Below are 16,331 nucleotides of genomic sequence, written 5' to 3'. Positions count from 1 at the left end.
TAGAAACATAATTACTACAAATATATAAAAACTATAAAGACAGAGGATACTGAAGATATTTAACTCACACTAGTGTCTGTATGTTGCAGAGTGGACTGGTTAGTCCAACACAGAGCAGCTCCACTCCTCTGTCTCCCAGGTCATTGTAGCTGAGGTCCAGTTCTCTCAGGGGGAGTTTGGTGTCTGCAGAGCTGAGGCCAGAGTCTCACAGGATTTAGATGTCAGTTTACAGCCATCCAGTCTGGAGAGAGGAGATAATCTGTTAGATATACAAATCCTTCATTATAATGATACTGTAAACATCAACTCAATAACATAACTTACAGTGCTCTCTTGCAGGTTTTCACTACCGGCAGCAACCTCTGATAACCTTCCTTTGATGTGTTGTAAGTCTTCAGGTCAAACTCCTCCAGCACCTCCTCTGACATCAGTAACAGGTAGGCCAGGGCTGAACATTGGTCAGGTTTTAGTCTTGTTTCTGAAAGAGTTCCTGATCGCAGGGGAGGTCTGCATGTCTTCAACTAGAGAGTTTGCACCAAGTTCATTCAGACAGTGGAACAAGTTGATGATCCTTTCTGGTGAGGATTCCCTTTCGATCTTGTCTGAAAGGTACTCAACTGTTCTCTCAACTGTTTCCTCATTGGTCTGTGTGGTACTTTCTGTCTGTGTCAGAAGGCCTCGTAACAGATTCTGATTGGACTCCAGTGAGAGACCCAGAAGGAAGCGGAGGAACAGGTCCAGGTGTCCATTCTCACTCTTCAAGGCCTGCTCCACTGCTCTCCTGTGTAAGTCAGACAACTGGATTGACTCCTTCTCTTCATCATCACTAGTGGGGGAGAAAACATTTTCCTTCTTGTCCAGACATGATTCTAAAGCATTCACTGCTGCTAGAAACTCCTGAATGCTCAGATGCACAAAGCTGTAGACCTTCTCTTGGTACAGCCCAGATTCTTCTTTAAAGATCTCTGTACACAATGCTGAGTACTCTGATGCCTCTGTGACGTCAAGGCCACACTCTCTCAGGTCCTCCTCATAGAAGATCAGGTTGCCCTTCTGCAGCTGTTGGAAAGCCAGCTTTGCCAGTTTCAGGATCATCTCTTTGTCTGACTGAGACAGTTCCTTTGGGTTTGTCTCTGTGGCTTTGTTGTACTTCTTGTTCTTCACAATGGTTTGGATGAACATGAAGTGTGAGTACATCTGGGTCAGAGTTTTAGGGACTTCATCCTTCTCTGCCTCTTTCAGTATCATCTCAAGGACAGTGGCTGATATCCAACAGAAGACTGGCATGTGGCACATGATGTGGAGGCTCCTTGATGTCTTCATGTGTTTGATGATTTCATTGGCCAGATTCTGATCTGTGATTTTCTTCCTGAAGTACTCATCCTTCTGTGGATCATTGAACCCTCGTACCTCTGTCACCTGGTCAACACACTCAGGAGGGATCTGATTGGCTGCTGCAGGCCGTGAGGTTATCCAGACGAGAGCAGAGGGAAGCAGATTCCCCTCAATGAGGTTTGTCAGGAGCACGTCCACTGAGGTTGGCTTCGTGACATCACAGCACTTCTCATTGTTTTTGAAGTCTAGAGGAAGTCGACACTCATCCAGACCATCAAAAATGAAAACAGTTTTGGTTTCACCATCTTCAATGCTGTCAATCTCTTTCAGCTCTGGGAAGTAGTGGGAAAGAAGTTGCATCAGACTGTATTGGTCCTTTTTCAGGTTCAGATCACGGAAAGGAAGAGGAAACATGAAATGAATGTCCTGATTTGCTTTTCCCTCTGCCCAGTCAAGGAGGACCTTCTGCACAGAGACTGTTTTTCCAATGCCAGCGATTCCTTTTGTCAGCACAGTTCTGATAGGTTTGTCTTGTCCAGGTAAAGGCTTGAAGATGTCGTTGCATTTGATTGGTGTCTCTTGTGTGGTTTGTTTCTTGGATGCCATCTCTATCTGTCTAACCTCATGTTCATTATTGAGCCCTCCACTTCCACCCTCTGTGATGTAGAGCTCTGTGTAGATGTCCTTGAACAGACTTTGGTTTCCATGGTGTCCAATTCCTTCAGATATGTGTTGATACTTGTGTTTCAGTTTAGCCTTAATGTCTTGTTGGACTGTCAGCAGAGTTTGACCTGTAGGAAAACATTGAGAGTTGGGACTTTGTGTGTGTTTTATAAGGGTCTTTGTACCATTCTTTGTAATGTTGTATGGAATACAGTCTTACTTCTTCTGTCCAGAAGGTTGTGTGTGATCTTTAATGCATCCTCACTGTCCAAACTCTCCACTTCCTTATTGTCATCTGGTAATGGTTCCTGGCTGAAAGCAGGTGGCTGATCACTCTTCATTGATAGCAGGCTGGTTGTAGGGGACTCTGCTCTGGGCTTCTGAACACTGAACAAAACAGGGAGACAGATCACCTCATCAATATCTCATCAATACCTCATCTACTTCCTTTTAACAACTGTATAATGGAACATCTAGAAGTCCTGATGTTTCTTTATAAAGCTACAGTCTGCAATTGGTAAATCCATTTCTGGCCTTTTAAGTGAATGATATAGACCTACATTTTATGTAATTTGGGAACACTTTTCTCTTTAGTTTTATGTCTTTAAGAGAACTGTATATTTTACATGTCATCTCTTACCTCTTAGAACTGGTGTCTTGAGTCATTTTGGAGGCAGTGGTCTCCTCCTCTCTCTCCCCAGAGAGGCTCATTTTCGAGGCAGTGGTCTCCTCTCTCTTCCCAGAAAGACTCATTTTAGAGGCAGTGGTCCCCTCCTCTCTCCGCCCAGAAAGACTCATTTTAGAGGCAGTGGTCCCCTCCTCTCTCTCCCCAGAAAGACTCATTTTAGAGGCAGTGGTCCCCTCCTCTCTCCCCCCAGAAAGACTCATTTTTTGAGGCAGTGGTCCCCTCCTCTCTCTCCCCAGAAAGACTCATTTTAGAGACAGTGGTCTCCTCCTCTCTCTCCCCAGAGAGACTCATTTTGATGTAAGTTACAGCTCACTCAGCTACAATAAGAAATAACAGAACAGTCAATATTTCTGAACATTGTTGAAGAACCATTAACAACACATTTACTGTCTGAGGTCAAAGAGTTAAATCAGACTTCATATTGTATTCAAACATACACAGTCCAATATGTTATTCATTTGATTTGACTTGGATCCCCATTAGCTGACATTTGTCAACATCTGTTATCCCCAACTCAACCTCTAGATGGAGCTGTAGACCTACAGCTCTACTCCATCTAGCCACAACCGTAGAAACACAAACAAACCATCTATGGAGAGAAATCATCAGTATCATAACACCGGAATGCAACATCCATCCACTTATATCAGTACATCTGTAACAGCCTAAACATTACAAACCTTCTATTAGATCAGATAAGCCTCAAGTAACTCCACACTCTCATAGAACTTGTTCTCAACTGGCCTACCTGGTTTAATAAAGGTGAAATAAAATAACAGACAGATTTTGGGCAGAGTAAATCCTCTCACTTCGCCTCTTCCTCTCTGTCCCAACTGACCTCAGAAACTTCTACAGACATGTATCAGAGAGGAAGAGGCGAAGCGAGAGGTTTTACTCAGTGAAAACTCTGTCCACGAAAATAAGCCCACGATGTGAGGAGTTGTTGTATGGAGGTCAGTGAGAGTTTGTCGAATTTGGTCAACAAAAAATTGAATTACTAATTTGCTACGTGAGGCTTATTTGATCTAATAGAAGTTCCATAATGGTTAGGTTGTTACGAAGGAAAATACTTTATATTGGAGTTGTGCCTGTTGTCATAGAGATGGAGGACTCATCATGGATATAATCTGTTTTAGAACGGACATTGTGCTTGAGGCCTTCCACCATTTTAAAGTAGTCAACTGAGTGGGAATTCCTATGAGTTGGGAGCAATCAGCCAATGAATAAGAAAATGTACTACTTTAAAATGGAGATATCGTCAATGGCACTGCCAATGCTGTCACAGAGGCTATAATGGCTACATGGTCCCACCAGATCTCACCTCCTCCCACCTGCCTTCCCTCTTTGAGGACATGCATTTCCATTGTTAGAGCGGTCACTTGAGTATCTTCTCAATATAATATACAGTCTTTGCTTGCATGCAGGAACATTGGTACATTGTGGGAGGCAACCTGTCTGTCTAGGGAGGCTAGTGATGAACAAGTTAGGCCTATTTGAAACATCACCATTTCCTGGCAGCATTTACCAGACAATGTATAGAAGGGAGAAAAAAAACATAACATAATTTATGATGGTTTTTATTTTATTTTTGGAATCAATGATTATAGTTTTATTTTTTTCAAACGAGTTTCTTAATTATTTTAGCTTTAGATTTGGTAACATAATTACGAGTTTTAATAATTTAATAATTCATAAATAAAAATGTATATCAGTAACCCACAACCTTACACCCCGCCGAGCAAAACATATTTAGTGGCTCCCCTCTTAACAGTGAAAATAACACATTTAATGTTCATTTCCTGCAATTCTGCACATTTTGCAATGGAGTTTTAATCACTTAATAAATCAGTAACAACTAAATTGGTACTTCGGTGAATTTTCATGATCCTCCCTCCTGATGACGAGAGAAATTACAAAAATCTTAAAGATACTGTGTATGTGTTGTTTGGTAACAGAATTACGAGGCAATGTTTTTTTCAACTTACAGAAGGCAATAATTTATCCAAAACTACATTTAAGTGTTGATATTAGTTGTCAGGAGTCTTATCTTCAACATTATTGTGTTTTGATGTATTTTTAAAACCTTTTTAGACTGTTTCTGGTAGATGTTTTCTAAGATCTTTTTCCATCTGTTTGACCAGAAATCAAAACCATTATTTATGCATAATTTTTCAGATGGAAAATGGTTGAAAAATGTATCTATGCCTTCTGATTTCCCCAAAACATAAACTCTTAGCTTTCATTTGACACCCAATTTGATATTTTGGGAGATTTACCTAATTTACCATCTAAAAACATGTAGCTAACATGGGCTAATAGACTGACTGCTGATACACAACCAGATTTACACACTGCACCATGTGTTTTCTATTATTCTAACGGTCAACAGTAAGTTGAGATCCAGACTGAGTTCCAAAACAATGTTTTATTACTGGTCCCGGGCCGCCAGTTGCCCATCCCTGGTTTAGTGAGTAGACACATGCTGCAGTGCAGTGCTTGAGTTCATTGAGGTGCGATCAGTTTATCTCGCCCGGCGCACCGGGGTTTACATTCTGAGAAAAAGTAGTGCTGATGATTCAACCCGGGGTTCACAATGCGCATAGATGAGCCGGTGACGTTATATCGAGCGCACCTGCAGTTCGCCAAACGGACCACCGCCTTCCTGATCTGTCACCAGAAAGCTTTAAACTTAACATGTGATTTAGCCCCACATTTAAATAGTTTATATGCACATTGTTGAACGTCACATATACTTGACGAGACAGACTATTTTATTTAATGACAGCTATACATAATTCCCGATGCACGTCTTCTTTCAGAAAGTGAAAGTGAGCCAGTTTCCACAGATAATAATCACCTTAATGTGCTGTCAGTCACCTATAACAATAATACCATACCTCATAGCCCTGTAGCCTATAACAATAATACCATTCCTCATAGCCCTGTAGCCTATAACAATAATACCATACCTCATAGCCCTGTAGCCTATAACAATAATACCATACCTCATAGCCCTGTAGCCTATAACAATAATACCATACCTCATAGCCCTGTAGCCTATAACAATAATACCATACCTCATAGCCCTGTAGCCTATAACAATAATACCATACCTCATAGCCCTGTAGCCTATAACAATAATACCATACCTCATAGCCCTGTAGCCTATAACAATAATACCATAACTCATAGCCCTGTAGCCTATATCACATCACATCTTATTGATTAGGCTGATCACTATGAATCAACAACAATGTAAATAAACCTAAAATAATAATTATTGAAAGTTTAAATCAATATTGTATTAACTTGGCGGATGTCTTACCCCCTAAATCATCTCTCTCTTTATGATAACCTAACTTCTCAAAAATCCTTTTCTACATGACATTGTAAAAGAACGCTACAAACCTCTGAAACATGTTTCTCCGACGATAATGTCCGTTACTTCCTCTACTTCCTTATACTAGTATTTCCTGTTTCAACTAGTGATGGTCGTTCGGTAACGAAAGGTTGTTTTTGAACGGATCGTTTTGGTGAACGTCGGTAACCGAATTGCATCGGTGAACGAGCCGTTCATTTATCTCCCTGGTTTACATACAGCTACGAGGTGCTTTTTGAGCTCAAAACAACGATTACCTGCAGATAAGTGACACAATAATTCTCTAAAGAGGGTGAATCCTGACTGCAGAAACAATAAATAGTGGGGAGAGCGCGTTATTCTGGTCAAGGCTTTGTAGTGCGTAAAAAACAACTGGTGATCTAATCATTTAATAATAGTTATCCACAAAAAGAAAAACAACTTTTTGGGACAAAACTTTTGTATTTTCCTAATGTTATGAATTTTAGTGACGATGCCAATTCTTGTTCCTGAATGTATTTCGTTATTTGGTCCTCAGAACTTGAACTCGAGATTTACCATTTGGAGAACGCAGCGTTTCCCGCAACCATATGATTGGTCGGGTAAGATTACACGTCATCACACTCCCTCATCTGATTGGTCGGGTAGGCGGACCTTCTGACTTTGTGGCTGTTCATCTCCGCGGCTCCATCTTCATATGTAAATTAATTAAATATGGTTTATTGTTTATTTCTTTATTTAATTGAATTGAATCAGGGGAGCCAAATTGAGACCAGTGTCTCATTTATAATGGTGTCTTGAGGACAACAATTCCATCATTACAACAACAAAAGATAAGAATAAACTACAAGACAGCTATAAATACATTCAGCACTGCTTGAGTTCACATGAGGTGCGATCAGTTTATCTCGCCCGTTGTACCGGGGCTTGTATTCAGAAGAAAGGTGTGTCGACAGCGATTGAACCAGTGGGTAACATTATGCAACGGTGCGCCGTCCAACTTATATCGAGCGCACAGCAGTGAGCAAAACGGACGACCACTTTCCTGATCCGTGTCGCCAGAAAGCATTTTCATCTTTGATTTAGCCCTACATTTAAATAGTTTCTATGTACCATTGTTGCTCGTCACTTTACTTGACTGACTTGACGAAACAGAGCGTTTTCTTTAGTGACAGCTTTACATAATTCCGATTCATGTCTTCTAACGTAGTTTCATCATGCGGATAATAATCACGATAATGCGCTGTCAGTCGCCTTTACCAATAATACCCTCATAGCCCTGTAGCCTATAACATCACATTGGATCATATTGATTAGGCTAATTAATACGAATCAACACCAATGTAAATAAGACTAAACTTATCATTTTGTAAAGTTGAAATCAGTATTGTATTAACTTAACAATTCTTCAGGTGTGTTTCCCTTAAATCATCTGTCTCTCTATGAAAGCCTAACTTCTCCACAACACTTTTCTACATTAAATTATAAAAGAACGTAACAAACCTCAAATGTTTCAGTCTTCTACCTGTAAGGTCCATTTCTTCCTCTAGGTCCTTAAACATGGACTACCTGTGTTGGGACATGAGGTGGAGGGAGGAGAGAGGGAGAGGTGGAGGGGAGGAGAGGGAGGAGAGAGGGAGGGGAAGAGAGGGAGGAGAGAGAGGGGGGAGGGGAGGAGAGGAGAGAGAGAGGGGAGGGGAGGAGAGGGGGAAGGAGGGAGAGAGGGGAGGAGGAGAGAGGGGGAGGGAGAAGACATGGAGAGGTGGAGGGAGGAGAGAGGAAGGTAGAGAGGTATCAGTGATATACTGTAAAAGTAGTGCACTATATAGGGAAAAGGGTGTCATTTGAGGGTACGTACTCTATACACTGTGTGGTAACATAGGACCTTATAGATTATTGACAAAGGATCTGTCTCTCTCACTAACTCACACACACCTCACCTTAACAGACTGACTACACTACATTTACAGCACCTCACCTTAACAGACTGACTACACTACATTTATAGTAAAGATATGCTGTGGTATATATTTAGAATATATTACAGTAAAGATATGCTGTGGTATATATTTAGAATATATTACAGTAAAGATATGATGAATAAAGCTGTAATGTAACAAGTCAAGGGGTCTGAATACTTTCTGAAGGGGCTTTCCTTATAGAGGTTCTTGAGAGAGACTGAATATCAATACAACCACCTCAGTCTATCAGCAGTTTTCCTGTTAGAGGTTCATGAGAGAGACTGAATATCAACACAACCACCTCAGTCTATCAGCAGCTTTCCTGTTAGAGGTTCATGAGAGAGACTGAATATCAACACAACCACCTCAGTCTATCAGCAGCTTTCCTGTTAGAGGTTCATGAGAGAGACTGAATATCAACACAACCACCTCAGTCTATCAGCAGCTTTCCTGTTAGAGGTTCATGAGAGGGACTGAATATCAACACAACCACCTCAGTCTATCAGCAGCTTTCCTGTTAGAGGTTCATGAGAGAGACTGAATATCAACACAACCACCTCAGTCTATCAGCAGCTTTCCTGTTAGAGGTTCATGAGAGAGACTGAATATCAATACAACCATTCTCAGAGCCAGTTTCCACAGACACATTCGCAGTTACCCAACGAGCCCGGACTTGAACCATATCAACCATCTCTGGCGTGACCTGAAAATAGCTGTGCAGCAACAGCCCTCATCCAACCTGACAGAACTTGTCAGGATCTGCAGAGAAGAATGGGATAAACTCCCCAAATACAGGTGTGCCAAGCTTGTAGCGTCATGCCCAAGAAGACTCGAGGCTGTAATCGCTGGCAAAGGATCTTCAACAAAGTACTGAGTAAAGGGTCTGAATACTTATGTAAATGTGATATTTCCGTGTTCTTTAAAAAAATGTATTTGCTAAAATTTCTAAAAACCAGTTTTTGCTTAGCCATTATGGAGTATAGTTGAGGGGAATAAAAACATTTTTTTTCATAAGGCTGGAATTGAAATGGAATATATATATATATATATATATATATGATGGGATGTAGAGACATTATAGACAGTATGTGGATAGAATATGCAGTATATATATATATATATATATATATATATATATGATGGGATGTGGAGACATTATAGACAGTATGTGGATAGAATATGTAGTATATATATATATAATGGGATGTAGAGACATTATAGACAGTATGTGGATAGAATATGTAGTATATCTGTAGAATACGTGGATACATAATAGTATAACAGTATATTTTGAGCCGCAGCACTCGTCAGTTACACTTCAGAGAGACTGTGTTAAGATGTTAACTAACCTGTCTTGGAGCAGCACTCGTCAGTTACACTTCAGAGAGACTGGGTTAAGATGTTAACTAACCTGTCTTGGAGCAGCACTCGTCAGTTACACTGCAGAGAGACTGGGTTAAGATGTTAACTAACCTGTCTTGGAGCAGCACTCGTCAGTTACACTTCAGAGAGACTGGGTTAAGATGTTAACTAACCTGTCTTAGAGCAGCACTCGTCAGTTACACTGCAGAGAGACTGGGTTAAGATGTTAACTAACCTGTCTTGGAGCAGCACTCGTCAGTTATACTTCAGAGAGACTGGGTTAAGATGTTAACTAACCTGTCTTGGAGCAGCACTCGTCAGTTACACTTCAGAGAGACTGGGTTAAGATGTTAACTAACCTGTCTTGGAGCAGCACTCGTCAGTTACACTTCAGAGAGACTGGGTTAAGATGTTAACTAACCTGTCTTGGAGCAGCACTCGTCAGTTACACTTCAGAGAGACTGGGTTAAGATGTTAACTAACCTGTCTTGGAGCAGCACTCGTCAGTTACACTTCAGAGAGACTGGGTTAAGATGTTAACTAACCTGTCTTGGAGCAGCACTCATCAGTTACACTTCAGAGAGACTGGGTTAAGATGTTAACTAACCTGTCTTGGAGCAGCACTCATCAGTTACACTTCAGAGAGACTGGGTTAAGATGTTAACTAACCTGTCTTGGAGCAGCACTCGTCAGTTACACTTCAGAGAGACTGGGGTCAGATGATAACTACGGTGTTTCAAGCAGACTATTTTGCTCTATCGCACAGAGCAAAATAGTCTGCTTGAAATACCGTAGCTTATCTGTTTACTACTGTGAAGTGGGTCCAATTAAATGAGAGATGGGACGAATGGTAGCCAATCCTAACTTGTTATAGGCCTATAGGATATTTGGCGAGTATAGGATTTATTCTGCAATGATCATGGAAATGAAATAAATAACAGGAAATATATGCCTATTTCTAGTTATTATAGAATGTAAAGATACATCGATTAACGCTCTTCTCACTTACAGCTAATGATTGCATCTTGTTATTATATTTAGCCAGGTCTACCTGTTCTTTAGTTCTGAATAAGAGTCTCGTCATATATTCCCCATCTGCACCAGGCTACTACTAGTCTACTTTTGTCTTCTTGCAAAGCAAGACTTCAACCACTAGAAACTGTAAGGATGCCTGGTCTAAAGTTAGCGGGAAGGAGAGTGTGTGTGCGTCTGTGTGTCTGTCTGCGCGTGTGCTTTGTGTGTGTGTGTTCTTCACATATTCTTCTACTTTAGATGTGTGTATTATTGTCCATTATTGTGTATTGTTTTGTATTATTGTGTATTGTTTTTTATTATTGTGTATTGTTGTGTGTTATTGTGTGTTATTGTGTACTGTTAGATACTACTGCACTGTAGGAGCTAGGAACACAAGAATTTCGCTACACCCACAATAACATCTGCTCAATGTGTGTATGGACCAATAACATCTGCTCAATGTGTGTATGGACCAATAACATCTGTTAAATATGTGTATGGACCAATAACATCTGTTAAACATGTGTATGGACCAATAACATCTGTTAAACATGTGTATGGACCAATAACATCTGCTCAATATGTGAATGGACCAATAACATTTGATTTAAATGGCCCCTAGGTGTGAGAATTCATCAGTGAAAAATATATTGAGAAAGGTTGGTAAACCAATACATAGTCAGGGTTGGGGTCAATTCCATTTAAATTCCACTCAATTCAGGAAGTAGACTGAAATTCTAATTCCATTTATCCTCAATGCTTTTCAATTAAGACAAATTAGATTTGGAATTTGACTTACTTTCTGAATTGACGAATTCTAATGGAAGTGGCCCCAACCATGTACATAGTCACTATGAAAATATAGACCTTAATGATATTTTTAGTAAAAGTGAAATATTGTGTTTATTAATATGTAGTGTTTTAATCTCTGTGTGTCTGTCTCTTTCTGTGTGTCTGTGTACATGCTCGTGTGTGTGTCCCGGCCTCTGTGTGTGTGTGTGTGTGTGTGTGTGGGTGTGTGTGTGTGTGTGTGTGTGTGAATTGGTGAGATAATTAATAAATCATGAGTTAATTTGTATAACATTGTAGGTCAGTTTATTCCAAACCTCTCCTCTGGGACCCCAAAGGGCTGCATGTTTTAGTTTTTACCCGAGAACGAACACCTTAGATTAAACTAATTGACTAATTATCATCAAGCCTTTGATTAGTAGAATCAGTTGTGTTAGTGCAAAAACATGTATTTAGTTTTTATAAAAATGTTTATCTACCTGCCCAGGGACTACAGTTGAAAACTAGCTAGCTGGCTAAATCTGGCACATTTACAGAAATGTTGATGATGTGCAGTATCCCTGTCAAATACATCTTCAATAAATAAAAGGAAAAGTTATAGAATGTATTTATGTGTCTCTGTGAGTTGGTCTTTAATAAATGTGATTAGTTCAATGTAACATCATATACTATACATTATAATCAGTCTGTTTTGGGTTCTGCAGAATCATTGTCTATCATTGGTTACCCATCCTATCATGTTACCATAACAACACAGATATGACCCGTCCAGCGTCCTTCTGCCGAACCTTGTTGTTGTCCCACTGCCCTCTGCTGGTAGCACTGCAAAACATCACTCAATCACATCACATTAATACAAATCCACTTTTACCAGATACAATATGGGGTGTTTAGGGGAAGCGAAACGAAACGAGAGGATATTGTTTTTATTATTTTCAAAATAACAAAAACACAATAAAAAAACCACCCCCCAATTACCCTCAACCAGGAAAAAAACCCCTCCAAGCCCCCCACCCAACCAAACAAAACACCACAAACACAACCAATCAAAACAAAACAAAAACCACACAAAAACACAATAAACCCCCCCACCAACACCACCCCCCCACCACCCCACAAAAAACAAACACCCCCCGCACGCCACAAAACAACACCAAAAACCTCATCTTATGGGCAGCCACGTAATATAATTTATGGGCTGAACACCTGCATGAAGTGTATGAAGACTTTATATGACATAAATATCAACATATAATATAAAAACCTAACGTGTTGAACGCGTCGACTGTGTTGAAATGGGAAGTAGCCAACATTTTATAAGGAAGTAGAGAAATAACGGTCGAAGAAACATGTTTGAGGTTTGTAGCCTTTTACAATTTATTATAGAAAAGTGTTTGAGAAGTTAGACTATTGTAGAGAGAGGTGATTTAGGGGGTAAAACATCCGCAGAATTGTAAAGTTATTACAATACTGATTTCAACTTTCAAGAATAATAATTGTAGGCTTAAATGTTGATTTATATTGATTATCCTAATTAATATGATGTGATGTTATAGGCTATGAGGTAGTGAGTTGTTGTAGGTGATTGATTGCACATTATCGTGATTTGCTATCCGATGATCCCCAACACAGTCGACACTTTGCGTTGTTTCAATTCCTGAAAGACGACGTGCGTCGGAATTTTGTAAATCTGTCGCTAAAGAAACTAGTCCGTCTCGTCAAGTCGGTCAAGTAAAAGTGACATGCAACAATTGGCACATAAACGATGTAAATGTTGACTAAATCAGGGTTTCCAAAAGTCGGTCCGGCTCTGAAATATATTCGCCTGGGTTTGAAATTTCCTACGGTCATGCACCGCTAATCAAACGGACTTGCCAGACAAACCAATGTGTCCATTTTTGGACATTTTCTTGCATAACAAAGCAATGCCTGTCACCTTGTAGGCTACTACTAAAACCAGAACAAGAAACGATGGTGTGTAGGCTGTATTCTCTTAAAGGGTAAGGAAGAAATATCTGTCAGCTATTTTAACTTAAGCTCCCGAGTAGCGCAGCGGTCTAAGCCACTGCATCAATACATACCCGGGTTCGATCGCGGGCTGTAACTGTCCGTGATCCGGAGACCCATAGGGCAACGCAAAATTTGGCCCAGCGTCGTCCGGGTTAGGGGGACTTAATGTTACATAAATATGAACATATAATATAAACCTATACGTGTTGAACGCGTCGACTGTGTTGAAATGGGAAGTAGCCAACATTTTATAAGGAAGTAGAGAAATAACGGTCGAAGAAACATGTTTGAGGTTTGTAGCCTTTTACAATTTAATATAGAAAAGTGTTTGAGAAGTTAGACTATTGTAGAGAGAGGTGATTTAGGGGGTTAAACATCCGCAGAATTGTAAAGTTATTACAATACTGATTTCAACTTTCAAGAATAATAATTGTAGGCTTTTATGTTGATTTATATTGATTAGCCTAATTAATATGTGATGTTATAGGCTATGAGGTATAGAGTTGTTATAGGTGATTGATTGCACATTATAATGTCTACTACTGTCTTTCAATGTAAAGTAGATGTCTATGATGTATTTTAGTTGTGTGTGGAGCCCATGTAGACAGCTGTTGTTATGGACTGAGGGGATCCAACAAGGGAGACTAGCTAATGGAGATCCAGGTCAAAGTAATAACAGATTGGACTGTAAATGTTTAAATGCAACATGAAGTCTCTGTTTAAACTCTGACCACAGACCGTAAAAGTGTTGTCATTGTTATTGGTTCTTCAATGTTCAGAAATATTGACTGTTCTGTTATTTCTTATTGTAGCTGAGTGAGCTGTGACTTACATCTAAAATGAGTCTCTCTGGGGAGAGAGAGGAGGGGACCACTGCCTCTAAAATGAGTCTCTCTGGGGAGAGAGAGGAGGGGACCACTGCCTCTAAAATGAGTCTCTCTGAGGAGAGAGAGGAGGAGCCACGCCTCTAAAACGAGTCTCTGGGAGAGAGAGGAGGAAACCACTGCCTCTAAAAATGAGTCTCTCTGGGGAGAGAGAGGAGGAGACCACTGCCTCTAAAACAAGTCTCTCTGGGGAGAGAGAGGAGGGACCACTGCCTCACTGCCTCTATAAGATCTCTCTGGGGAGAGAGAGGAGGGACCACTGACTCTAAAATGACTCAAGACACCAGTTCTAAGAGGTAAGTGATTAATTGTAAATATATACAGTTCTCTTAAAGCTAGATTCCTTAACGGTGAAACCATCCGTTTGGGATGTTACAACAACAAAGATGTTACTACAAACAACGAACACAGTTTTCTTTCCTCTCGGACATCGTTGCACACGCTGCCGGATGCTTTTCTCCCTCCGGTGTAAACAAATCACTGTTCATCAGATATGAGGAGTTAGCGAGTCAAATGTGGTCAACTCTGAATCAGTAGCGATGCGTGGGTAAAATCACTGGGGGAGGCAGCCATATTAAAACCCATGTGTTGTGATCATTTCATTGTGTGCTCTATAACCTGTTAATTCATATGCCTTGACACCGTGATATATAATATATACATTCTAACATTCACTGTGATATATGACTGATGCTAACAATGACACAGTGATATATATAGACACTAAAGGACTGAGACAATAAACACACGTGATATATAGACTGGCTAACAATAAACTGTTAGAATAACTCCCTTTGTTTTATCACAAAACCGGATAAACTATCTAAGTCCACAAAGCATATTGCATGTAACCCGTTGCATACCTGCAGCATGGTCAAGGATGTTTCTAACATTTTCACGACCGCACAACAACCTATTGATTTAAACCACTGAGTTGCAACAAGTCACAAAGAACCAAAACTCCACTGTTTCCAGCACCAGTTCAACCGAAAATAATTTTGGTAATCTAACATAAGCTAAATATGATGTGGCTGTGTGTGTGAAGTAGTGTTAACTCACCCTACTTGTAAAAACACAAATACCATCCTCCTCTTTGTACAAACCAGTCTATCACTCTGTCACACATACCCCACTGAATGAATGGTTATCCATTCTTCGTTATAGTCTATTAGCCATTCACCAGGAGAATTGTTAAAACCACCAATCCAAATCTCTCTCATCATGGCTAATTTTAGGAAAGGTGATTTACCTAGCTGGAGGAAAGCAAGCCACAATGAGGTGCAACAATTCAAGTTCTTCTGTCAATGAAATATGCTCTCAATGGGATTTGATTGAATTACTATCAAACTAGCTTTATGGCTTATATTTTTTTGTACAATGCCAAGACCATTCACGGATTAACTCATCAATTTTAGCTCGTAACGTTTTTGGCTAATTTTTGTATACTCTTTTTGTCGAGAATGCCAGATGCTCTCTGTCGCATCTTCATTGGTACACAGTGGCAAATACTACAAATAAAGTGGGAAAGCTTTGGCTATGCACTAGTATGCGCTATTAGGCTGACATAGAGCAGACCTGGCTCTCAAAGTAAAACAGGCTTTGTGCACACTGCCCACAAATTGAGGTGAAACTAGCTGCCCTTCCCTAACCTGCCAAATGCATACCATAATGCAAACACATATTTCCCTCAGATTACAGAGCCCCCAAGGAATTCCAAAACAAATCCAATTTTGACCATGTAAAATACAACCCATATTCATGTTTATTTATTTTTCTCTTTTATTGCATTAACCATTTGTACATTGTTATAACACTGTACATAACTACATAATTACATTTAAAATGTCTATTCCTTTGAAACGTGTGAGTGTAATGTTTACTGTTCATTTTTATTGATTATTTCACTTTTGTTTTATTATCTATTTCACTTGTTGTAATGTAATTATGTTTCTTGTTAATAAACCCTTGAATTGAATTGAATAGATGTCCTACCATGTATAGAGACGAGGGCCGCTGTTTCGCTCACTCAGATTCTTTCTCCTCTGAGATACATTGGCTTCTTGTTAATTGAAGGAACATTATGAAACACAGAGAGGCTTGAAAGATCCAATGGTTTTATGTTTTGTATTTTTATCCCCGAACACCTGCCACTGCTCTGAAGTTCCGCTCAGGATGCCAGTACCACAGTGGCTCATCTAGCCTACGTCTCTATGGCAGCTGCAGAACAAACCTAGAGTGTTATACTGTGAAGCAAGCTACACTACATC

The 16,331-nt window shown here is 39.9% G+C and overlaps 1 protein-coding gene across 1 annotated transcript; it reads right to left on the bottom strand.

Annotated features, from left to right (window-relative positions):
• Positions 1 to 459: 459 nt before the first annotated feature.
• On the bottom strand, positions 460 to 2,866 carry LOC123733064 (NLR family CARD domain-containing protein 3-like). Its single transcript, XM_045712363.1, has 3 exons — positions 2,639 to 2,866; positions 2,219 to 2,385; positions 460 to 2,126 (listed from the first exon to the last, which is right to left on the bottom strand). The coding sequence occupies exons 1-3, from the start codon at positions 2,839 to 2,841 to the stop codon at positions 460 to 462; spliced, it is 2,037 nt and encodes a 678-aa protein (XP_045568319.1). The 5' UTR covers positions 2,842 to 2,866.
• Positions 2,867 to 16,331: the final 13,465 nt, after the last annotated feature.

This window comes from Salmo salar, unplaced genomic scaffold (genome assembly GCF_905237065.1).
Source record: "Salmo salar unplaced genomic scaffold, Ssal_v3.1, whole genome shotgun sequence".
Taxonomy (NCBI): Eukaryota; Metazoa; Chordata; class Actinopteri; order Salmoniformes; family Salmonidae; genus Salmo; species Salmo salar.
Note: the sequence above shows the minus strand (reverse complement) of the source record. Positions and strands in the feature narration are given on the sequence as shown.

What these genes read in the sequence shown, in the direction of transcription:
- LOC123733064 (XM_045712363.1), bottom strand. Translation starts at nt 2,841, where the DNA reads ATGAGTCTTTCTGGGGAGAGAGAGGAGGGGACCACTGCCTCTAAAATG. An exon ending in CAAGACACCAGTTCTAAGAG is followed by an intron (nt 2,386 to 2,638) that starts GTAAGAGATGAC and finishes TGTTTTGTTCAG; the next exon opens with TGTTCAGAAGCCCAGAGCAG. An exon ending in CAACCTTCTGGACAGAAGAA is followed by an intron (nt 2,127 to 2,218) that starts GTAAGACTGTAT and finishes GTTTTCCTACAG; the next exon opens with GTCAAACTCTGCTGACAGTC.